The sequence below is a fragment of the Falco biarmicus genome, chromosome 4 (assembly GCF_023638135.1).
Source record: "Falco biarmicus isolate bFalBia1 chromosome 4, bFalBia1.pri, whole genome shotgun sequence".
Lineage (NCBI taxonomy): Eukaryota > Metazoa > Chordata > Aves > Falconiformes > Falconidae > Falco > Falco biarmicus.
In genome coordinates, this window is record NC_079291.1 from 14,223,638 (window position 1) to 14,234,835 (window position 11,198).

At 47.5% G+C, this 11,198-nt stretch overlaps 1 protein-coding gene across 1 annotated transcript; it reads right to left on the minus strand.

Annotated features, from left to right (window-relative positions):
• Window positions 1-1,284: 1,284 nt before the first annotated feature.
• On the minus strand, window positions 1,285-8,368 carry CCR9 (C-C motif chemokine receptor 9). The gene is made up of 3 exons (XM_056338253.1): window positions 7,263-8,368; window positions 4,479-4,539; window positions 1,285-3,983 (listed from the first exon to the last, which is right to left on the minus strand). The coding sequence occupies exons 2-3, from the start codon at window positions 4,494-4,496 to the stop codon at window positions 2,820-2,822; spliced, it is 1,182 nt and encodes a 393-aa protein (XP_056194228.1). The 5' UTR covers window positions 4,497-4,539; window positions 7,263-8,368; the 3' UTR covers window positions 1,285-2,819.
• Window positions 8,369-11,198: the final 2,830 nt, after the last annotated feature.

Here is an 11,198-nt window from a genome sequence, read left to right on the forward strand (position 1 = left end):
TGCGCTGTGGTTGTGGCTACCTCTGAGCCCTTCATCACAGCAGATCAATGACAACCTGAAGCTACTGTCCCTGCTGTGGTGGGGCTTCCAGCCTTTGCATAGTTTGAGCATGTTAGGCCAGCAGGCATGTCTGGTCTGGTTCCTGCCTGGGTAAAATCTCAGGTCCTGGCACGCTTCTGGCTCTCAGAAGTCTCAGATGGGGACTAGGAGCCAAAATGAAGGGTCTCTGGGGGGGCGAGTGCTTAGGGAAGAGGCAAGCCAAGCTGCTCCTTCAAAGAAAAGGGACAGCAGAGGAGACAGCAACACAAAACTGGGAACATCTGGGAACAAATTGCCTTAAAGAGAGGGTAGGGGAGCTGTAGATCTCAGGCCTCTCCCAGGGCTTCCAGCAACTGCTTGGTGAACATGCTGCTGGAGCTGTGGGTAAGGCTCAGGCAACATCCCACGGGGGATGTGAGGGGCCATGGGGCAGGGGAGGCAATACTAAGTTTGGGAAGTGCCAGCAACCTGGGAAGCCAGCAGCAGCTGCTGGGCTGCCAGCAGCCCTGGTGGGACAGCCCGGTGAGGGCAAATCTGCCCCAGGGGGCTGGTCCCCCGGCTCCCTGCGGTGAGCAGCCTGACTCAGAGCGGGATGTGACCGGAGGACAACCCCACCACCCCAAACTGCTGAAAGTTCATCGCAGTTTCACCACCCTCAACAGTTTCACCTGCTAACCAAGCAAGAAAATTTCCCACCACATTTCATCGAGTGAAGAAGCTTTTACCTTCTCTGAGAAGTCCCCAAAAATCTAGTTCTTGGGGCCGGCGGGATGCTGTGCAGGGAAGGGGAGCTCGAGGCCTCCGGGCAGGCCCGTGGGTCAGCAGCAGCTGAAGTTTGCATGCTTGTTTGCTTGTTTGCATGACTCCAGGGCTCCTTTGGGGCCGGGAGGACCCTCTGGGTAGGAGCACCCTCACCCCAGCCCTGGGAAGGTGTCGTGGAGCTCAGCTGCTGTGGGGAAGCGCCTGCCCCCGGCATGCTCCCTCCTTCTGCCCTCAGAAACCTGCCCTTCCTCCCAAAACTGCACCCCACCCCTCGCCTCAGGAGCCTAAGCCCGCTCTGGCGCTAGCGGGGTCCTCAGCCGTGGCTCCCACACCCCAGGGGTTACAGATGTGAAGTAAACCGTGTTAGCAACGTTTTCCTTTGGCCTTTTTTGGGAGAGGTAAATCCTGTCGTTGGAAACAGGTTGCGTGTACAGAGCCAAACCTGGGAAGGACATGTGGGCAAGAAACAACCAGTCCATCCCCTCAGTGTATCTGGCAGTGCCTTTATTTAACAGAATTTCAGCATCCGTTTGCATTGAGCTCAACACAAATTGCAAAAGCTCCCCCAAACCCTTCTTACACATACAGTGAAAAAATACATAATCTTTCACCATTTTCTTCCCTAAGGAGAAGGTAAAAAAAAAATTAAAAATTCATTAATCGAAGTATATGAAAATAGAACACCATCTGCTCAGATGTACTGTATTGGCTAGAAAAGCAGTGCCAAACCTTGCAGAAAGCTTGTGTTTATTGACATGCTTTAATGATTAATGCACAAAGAAAACACTTTCTTCCTGCAAGAAATAATTGCCAGAAGGCAGAACAGGTTAAACGTGATTATTTAAAACAAAATCTGCTGAGCACTACACCTTGCGATTGAAGACTGGGAGGTGCAGGCTGCGGCTGGGCAGGTCAGGTGATGCCATGGCCCCGAGAGGGGACGAGGGAGGGGGGACAGCCCTGCGATGCCCTGCAGCCTTGGGCACCAACACCGGCTCGCTGAAAGCCCTATAGAAGTTGCGGGACGCATTACAGCACACTGCTTTTGGGAACTGCTGCCTCCATCAACCTGAAGTCTCACTTCAAATTTCATTCACATTAGGCTTGATGCTTAATTACTCTCTGTCTTACTGTCCCCAAGCTAAATATATTTTCTCACCGTTAGCAAAGAAATCAGCGTGCAACCAGCAGTCTGTTGAATCATGGGTTTGGTTTTTGCATTCTGGTTTATTACAGTTTTGCACCATATGGCAAATATCCCCGGGACAGACAACTCAGTGTCTCTGGCACCCTCAAATTTTTATTGTGAGGTGATTTGTTTCTAGTATCAAAATAGGAGCCATAGCAAATAAATTGTATACAGCTAAAACACAGGAGAAAGATAGATCTAATTCTGCAACGAGCACTTTATGAACATGAACGATGGGCTTTGCTTTGCAAGAAGAGCCACCTGTACAGCAAACCAGAGTTGCGTCTGCACGGGCACAGAGAGCAGCATTTGCCTACTGCTGTAAACCAGTGCAGGAGCCAAAGGCTGTTCTCTTTTATGGGGGCGGGGGCATCTGGTGTAGGAGCGGGCAGCGCTCCCAAGCCTGGCCGCCTCTGTCGGAGACCATGGCTGGAACACAAATGAAGGCTGAACCCCCTCCTGCTGCGTGTTACGGACGGGATGGGTGGTTCATCCTGCTTCATCTGCCTCTGTTGCTGCCGGTTTTATTGCCTCCCTGCAAGGCTTGTTGTTTCAGGCTGTGGTCTGAGCTGCAGATGGGCTGGGTATTTACAGCTGCCACAAAGATAGCTTTTGTCCTCAGTACGGCAAGTACTGCTCCATTTGCTGCCCTGTGCAGAAGGTTTCCCTTCCTTTCAGCCAGCAAGCCCCAGCTGGCTCCCACACGGTGAGGACAGGGCATGTAAGGAGCCCCCAGCGCTCCCCATTCCTCTGGGACAGTCTTTGGGGTATACAGATGGTTTCCGAAGAGTTTGGTGCTCCTCTGGAGGGGAGAAGTGGGGGAACTACCTTACAAAAGGACTTGGCAAGGAGGGGGCGTAGCAGAGGAGGTCAAGTGGGTGCTGAGGGTAAGGGAGCTCCTCACACGCCGTGTCCCCAGCATGGCAAAGGACCAGTTTGAGCTGTGCTCCTGGCTGTTGCAGGCAGAGGAGCATTGCTCTTGGCCCCGGCTCCGCCAGCAGCTGCTGCTCTGCATCATCCTGCCCAGTGCTGTCCTGAATCGCTCGCCAGCAAAGACGTAGAGGAAGGGGTTGAGGCAGCTGTGGAGGAAGGCGATGCTCTGAGTGACCTGCAGCCCAATGTCCAGCTGGTTGGCGGCCTGGCAGTTGTACACCACCCTGGCATAAGTGCTGATGGTTTTGACCAGCAAAACAATATTGTATGGGAACTGAGAGAGGAGGAAAGCAGTGATGATCATGATGATAATCTTCAGTGACTTCTGCTTTTGGGATCTTTTGGTTTGCAGGAGAGTGTTGATAATAAGGGCATAACAAATAACCATGACTAGGAGCGGGAGGAAGAATCCGATTGTGACTTTCAAGGCCAGGACAGTAACTCTGAAGGTCATGCTGACATTCGGTGGGTATGTAATTTTGCAAACTGTTACATCACCTACCCGCATGCTTTGGCTGTACATGATTTCTGGGATGCACAGGCTCATGGACATCAGCCAAACAGCCAAGCACATGAGTTTGCTGTGCAGGAGCTGCCTTCGCTTGAAAGTTTTAGCTTTTGTTGCCTGGACAATAGTGATGTACCTGTCAAAGCTGATGCAGGTTAGAAACAAGCTGCAGCCATAGAAATTGATCTTATACATACTGTTGACAAGTTTGCACATGAAGTTCTTGAAGATCCAGCCATCAGAGGCAGCCTTGGCCCAGAAAGGGAGGGTGAAAAGGAGGAGCAGGTCTGCAATGGCCAGATGCACCAGGTACCGATCCATCATGCTCCTCCTGAAGCGGTATTTGCAGTAGACGAGCATGACCAAGGCGTTTCCCACTGTGCCCACCAAGAAGATGAGCCAGAAAAACACTGGCAGGAAGGCTCGAGCAAACTGCCTGACCTGCCTCTTGTTGCACATGAAGTCTGTGTCGTTCACAGGGTTTCCATACAGGGACAGCACCGCGCTGTCATTCCTGTAGTAATCCAGGCTGGTCTTGCTAGGGTGGGTGACCTGCAATGGGACATCAAGTAAATGTGTGTTGAGAGGTGGCTCAGTAAAGAATAAATTTGCCCTTCTCCACCAGATATAGTTGAAGATCCCCAATATATTCTATTTTAGATGGGAAAGAACAAAGGCTGCCAGCAAAACACAGCACATTTCAGATTGTTTGAAGTGTGTGGCACAGCAAAGACATAAAAATGACCTGCTGAGCAACAACTTCTTTACAAAACAGCAGCTCACCACCTCCAGCAAGCTTCAGTTATTAAAATGGCAGGTGGTGAGAGCATTATTTCTGTCAGATCATTCAAAACACTGTTGGCTTGGCAGCTTCAAATACCCAGTAAAATGCAAAATCCCCACTTTGAAAAGAGGTGGGGAAGAAGGCTCTGTGTTACTGCTATGGTAGGATAGCATCATTGGCTCAAGAGAGGCAGAAAACTGATGGAGGCAAAGAGAGGGGAAAGAAAAACAGAGATGTACACAACAGCATAGCTGTATACTCACTATGCTTGCAACTGCCATCTTCAGCCAGATTTTTACTCAGTCTTGGAGGCAGCTCTGTAACCTGAAGAGGAAAGATGGGGGAAACCCAACTGATTTGAAACAGCTTTGAAGTAGAACTGTTTTCTTCTTATTGTTCTTATTTTAATAAAACACCTCAACCCTTTGAAACCAGTCTGGCTGGGAGACAAACAAACTATACAGAAATTAATGTCGTTGGTTTGAATTATTTAGCTGTTTGCATTTTACAAATTTAGCCTGTATTAGGTCTTTGGCTTCTCTATAGCACCATGCTGATTGAGGCCTTTGACATACTAGAGTCATTGAGATCTCATTTTTAATAAGATGTAGAATCCCCAGTGCGCACATTAAAAAAGAAAGTAATGTGAAAATGTGAAAGCGCCGTATCTTCCAAAAGATCCATGAGAATAAATGAAATCTATCTCTTAAGCTGTCTAGCAACTAACAAGGAAACATACCTGCCTTTAGTAGTAGTTTGCAGTGTCAAAATATTTGCATCTTCTGTAGCAACTGATAATGTCTGACTATCACATCTTATCTGTGAGTTTAAGTGCAATTTTCATTGATGTTGGCCTGAAAAGCCGTTCATTATGCCCCAGTAAACCTGAAAATACAGGTTTCTCCTGCTGCAGACTGCTTTTCAAGTCAGTCTACCACCACAAAAGGTAGCTGAGCCTGGTGCGCTCGACACAAGTCAGATGCTCCTGAGTATTCAACATGTTCTGCACCAGCCTGCCTGTGCTAGAGCCTGGGGATGAAGCCTGGGGACAACGTGAGGTGGGTCCTGTTGGCACTACCTGGGACCTTTCTTCAGCTAGCACAGATCTTTCCTCGGGATGTCGGTGCTGAGTTAGCCCTGTTCATCAGCAAAGCCAGTTTGCTGTAAGCAGCTACGTTTAGGGCTGGTGAGTGTGTTTGCAGCCATGTCTGTTTGTGGCACCCTCTGGCCCGAACTGCTTTTGATCCCTTTGCCTGTTCTTGGTGTGAAGTGAACACTTGCAGCAAATATTTGCAGGGCTTCAGAATCTGGTAAAAAAAAATTTAATGCAGTTGTTTTCGTCTATTTAGAAATGATTGTGTTCAGAAAGCACAAATTAGGGGTTAATCCTTCCATTTTTTATCTTTATGAAGCAACTTCAATGAATGTGAGTTACTTAGGAGCAAAGTAGGCAGCATGAGATCTTTGCAATAAAAGAATATGAGTCTAAACACAGAGTTTTTGCTTAAAAATAGATTGAAGAAATAAAACCAGTCATAAATATGTGTTCTTAGTTTTTAAATTTTCCATCAAGGTATGCAGAATTATGCTGGTGCCTGGAGTTTCAAGCACAGACAAAAACTCAGATCTGGCTTTTAATGATGCCCCGTATACCCTGTGCATAGTAGTTGAATTTCTGATGCAGAAAAGTCAAACTATATTTTTATTCTTTTACTTCCTTTCAAAGCAGACAACCAAGGAAAGTGTATGGCCAAAGCATACTAATGCTACAGCATGGCACAGAATTAACACTGGTAAAAATATGCAAGCAGACGGAAAGAACCCCCCTATATAGTGCTTATAAGTCAGACAAACAACATGTAAGTCCTAATGTGTAGAAATTAAGACCAGTTATAGCCATGCATACACAAATGATGTTGGACAGGTCTGCTGAAACAAGCAGAAAATGCGCCTCTCCCAGCCACAGCTCAATACAACAAACTCCGGTAGCAACAGTCTCACAAGGGGCTTTCCTTGTCCTCGTCCCTGTCCCTGTCCCCTTCCCCATCTGGCTCCAGCCCAGGAAGCAGAGTGGGTGCAGCAGGGTCTTGGAGGGGTGACCAACCCTGCCAGGTGCAGGCAGCGAGGCTGCACCACCCCGGCCCCCTCCTCACAGGCAGGCTCGTGCACATCACCCTAAATACAGGGACAGCCAAAAGCCAAGCTGGATTCCTGCTGCCTGAGGAGCAAAGTGTCATGGCCTCACTGACAGCACAGAAGAGGCAGCGTGCTAACCACAGTGGCCACCTTGTTTTGCTTTGTCATTACCACTGCACTTATTACGGGTTATATTAATAATAACAATCATGTGGGCTCAGATACAATGAGCTTTCAGATGTTCTAGCCAGCACTTGATTTTTTCCTATGGTGAACTTCATAGTACGCTAAAAGTTGACAAGCAACAGAATGTCCCAGGAGGTGCAGAGAGGGTGCTTATTAATCAAAATTCATTTGATCCCTTTTTGCCGATTTTAGGGGGAAAAACATGGTTTCAGGAATTGCTGCACTAAGCGTGTGACTCATCCTCAGCTACATAGCAATGTCAGACCTGCTGCGCTCCACCTGCTGTGACTCCTGATCTCAGAGACTCCTCAGCGAGCTGAAATCTCAAACCAGCAGAGCCTCATCCCCATCACAACAGCGCAAAATCTGGCTATCAAGGCTGAGACCTGCCACATACAACCCAGAGGTGGCTGTGGCCAGCAGCAGGCAGGCAGTGAGCTACGGATTTCTCCCCAGTACCCGTTTCCAAGATGTCATTGTAGCATCTGCTCAAAGGGTGCACAGCTGCGCATCCCCAGGGGGCTTTTTATGTTATTTTCTTTCAGCCATCAGACCTACCGTAAACTGCAATCGAAAAGATCATTGTTACTGGGTGAGGTCAATGGCGAGTGAGCTTTTTTTAAAAAAAAAAAATTAAGAAAAAAAGTCAATTTTTAATTTGGTTTCCTTTCTATGGAGGCTACATGTGGGAAAGACAGACATGAATAACAGAGGAGGAGACTCACCAGGACAGTTGCCGCAGGGGGTCAGCCCAGATGTCGTACCCAGTGTTTGCTCTTTGCACCCACAATTAAGCTTTGGGCTTTTTGTAGGTTGAGGTGGGTGTGTGCTCCCAGGATCCCAGCCTAACTAGACCTGTCACAGGCTGTTTTCTCTGTGGTTTACATGGGTCAGGTGTTTCAAACACAGATGGCAATCTTCTCTTTTTTTATTATTTCTTTGGTTTTTTTTCCTGGCAAGATCTTTCAATAGTAAAGGGAAGATCATTTTTCTGTTCATGTGCATCATCTAGCACAGGGCAAATCAGAAACTGCTCCCAGTATAGCTGTGTCCTGCTGGAAAACACTTTCACTGGGGAAAAAAAACTATTCCCAGACAAGAACTGAGTCTGTCTGGGGAGCCACCAGTGTCTCCTGGGGAGGCTGGGACAGAAGTGGGGAGCCAGGTCTAGTCCTGCCTGCTCCGAACTGGCCCACAGACACAGCTCCCCATGGCTGCCCACCAAAGCTGCAAGTGGGGGCTGGAATCACAGGGTCTGTGTGATGCCCTGCAACACCAGATGCTTTGCAAGCAACAGCAAAATGAAAGTGTGCCACCTTCAAGAGGAAAGACCAAGCTATTCCTGCCGCAGAAGCTGGAGAGACCCAGGGCAGGACTGCAGGCAGTTGCATGAAGTCCCTGCTGGTGACATGTCTTAGCCAACAGCTACCGAGAGGAGTCTGGCAGGAAAGGTTTTGAAGAGGAAGACAGTGAGAAGTGGTTAATAAATATATGAACTCGCACATCTTATGTCTTCTTCCTGGCAAGCTGGCATGCAAATTACAGTGATTTAAATTCCCCTCTCTGCAGGAAGTCCAAGCACCTTGGGGTTTTGCTTAAATGCTGGATGGTGTTCAGCTGTGACCGATGCTCGTTCAACTCACAGTTCAAGAAAATTTCCAAATTGCAGTTCAGGCTCAGTTCAATTATGAAGAAAACAGTGATTCAGGCTAGGTTTTGGGTTGGGCTCAGCTGTCACGTGGCATCATGCTCCAGCATCCCCTTCCAAGGCCAAGGAGCCCAAGGTGCTTCACACTCAACCGCAAAATCCCCATGAATGTGTCTTTATAGCTTTAATAATTACTTGTAATCCTGAAACTCTTCCTGAAACAGGTGTGGGTTTGTATACAATGATACCTCTGTACGGCATGTGGCCCCTCTCACCTCCTGAACTTCTGGCTAGAAAAAGAGAGGGGGGGGAGCAGCTGTCAGCTGGACCCCAGGGCACCATCTAAGGAAAGCACAGGTGTGAAAGCATGCGCGTAGCTTCTGGATTCTGGCACAAGTTACTCCAGCATGGCAGATAGCTGCCTGCCAGCAGACCCATGGTAATTGCCCCTAATTCAAGCTAGTTTGGCCCTTGGTGTAATGCAAGGTGATACAGTGCTGGGAGAGCTACATTAACTGTAGCAGGGTAGAGGCATGCCCATGGGCAAAGTCCCTGATGCAACGGATCTCCACATCCTTTAGTCTCTCCTCCACGAATCTGAGCCCTCACATTCTGGATTTAAGAGACTTTAATTAGACTTAGTTTCATTCTCCCTAGAGGCAAAGTTATAACTTCACACTACCCACTTCACACAGCCAGTTCCATGGTTCTGAAAGTCCCTGGACAGATAAACCTCCAGATCAGAACATGGGCAGCTGCTCATCCTGTTTGTTACTTTTCTGCCACGTGCTATTCATTGAGTCTCACTGACAACATTTTTGCCCCTGACAGTGGGAACAGAAGCAGGAGAATGGTGTGAACCTTACAAATCTTGAAAAATTCCTGCCCAACTGGTTCCCTATTTGCATCCTTGCTCAGTGCTATCCACAGTTAATGTGCTTTGAACCAAACTGGAGATGGTGCAGTCTGTTCTTGCAATACCAGCACGTGTCATAGGATAACTTGTGATTTCCCTCCAGCTCATATAATTACAAAACTAGAGCATCTCTGTCTGTTTTCCTTACAAATATATTGCTTTCGTGCTCACCAAGAGAACTTGCAAGTGTAACACTGTTTTGGTTTTGGGTTGGGTTTTTTTGTTTGTTTAAAGCGTGCGCTAAAATTAAAATCACCAGCATTTCTTATATATCTTCTTTTTAATTTTAGGGTGTTTAATTTTAAGCATAACTTGGCAACGATTTTTTGAGCTACTCATTTAGTGCATGTACTAATGGCAGAGATGTACTCAGCTTGATGGGCTGATCAGATGCTGGCAAGGTTTTGCAGAAATAGAACAAAACTTGGGGTTACACCCTTTGCTGAGGCTGACCGAGAAGCTTCCTTTTTTCACAGTGAGAATGGCATTGTGCTTGCGCTAAATTTGTCTTTTAATATACCTATTTTCCTCTCCCTAGGTGTTTAAGCATTAACCTGCTTCTCTACAAACAGGCTGTTTCACAGGTTCAACAACCCCTCCATAGGTCTGTTTAGGAGAGGCTGTGGCTGCGATTCACTGTCCTCTGTGAGGAGGCTATTTGCACTCGGTGAGATCAGTGCCTCTCGTACGCAAGCGAATCATGTTACACAGAAACTTTCTATAGATCGAAACACTTAAGGCCAGTCCTAGGAATATAAGACTGGACCTGACAAGTCACCTCATCTGTTCCTTGTTTCTGCGCGGTGAGGCAAGGCAAAGCACCAGCGCTATTCCTGATGAGCAAGTTTCTCTCCATTGAGTAGTCTCTGATATCTTCCAGCAAAGATGACCCTGCATAGTATCATCCCATACTAGGCACTCGCAAACACTTTGCAAATCAAAAGTATGGTTCTGTAGATCTTTTCAGCATTTCTTATTCCACCAATAATGCACTTTCAGCCAGGTTACTTACTTATGCAGACTAAACACAGGGTTTCCCGGGGCTTTCCATACAGAGCAAAATAAAGGACGCTCTTATTCCCATTTTCAGTTCGTGTAGACAGTCAATACAATGATCAAGAGTGTTTGCAAATTCAGATGTAAATTTTGAGATGTGTAAGACCTGCCTGGTTTGATTTCTCTTTTTTATTTATTTTGATAACGTGCCCCCAACGGACCTGGTTGCAGGTGGAAGCGCAGGCAGCACTCCTGTGAATCTGATCCCAGGCATAACATGCTGGGTCTGCAGAAAGCGAGGTATGAGCAACCAGAAGCCACCTGCAATGACACAGGTCTGACTCCCTCCCTGCTGTCACACAAGTTCGCCATGGCAGACACAGGGTTAGATGCCCCTGCAGGGAACCAGGCTACCTTGGTCACGAAGCCTTGTCTCTCTGACTTGGTATTTTGAGAAAGACATATTTGACCTTTTTAATGATGCTGAAATCTGTGAATTACAGAACTCTCAGTTTAGATGGTGTCCTGGTTTCGGCTGGGATAGACTTAATTTTCGTCTTAGTAGCTGGTACAGTGCTGTGTTTTGGATGTAGTATGAGAATAATGTTGATAACATGCTGATGGTTGAGATGTTGCTGAGTAGTGCTTGCTCTAAATCAAGGACTTTTCAGTTTCCCAAGCTCTGCCAGTGAGCAGGTGCGCAAGAAGCCAGGAGGGAGCGTGGCCAGGACAGCTGACCCGAACTAGCCAAAGGGATATTCCATACCATAGAATGTTGTGCACAGTATATAAACTGGGGGGAGGTGGCTGGGAGCCACCGATCACTGCTGGGGGGACTGGCTGGGCATCGGTCAGCAGGGGGTGAGCAACTGTACTGTGCATCACTTTTTTTTTTCCCCTTAGGTTTTACTCCTCTCTCTCCCTCTCCTCTTCCTTACAATTGTTATTGTTGTTGCTGTTATTATTATTTTTACTTTATTTCAATTATTAAACTGTTCTTATCTCAACCCATGACTTTTACCTTTTTCAGTTCTCCTCCCCATCTCACCAGGGGTGGGGGGTGAGGAAGCAGCTGTGTGGTACTTAGTTGCTGGCTGGGGT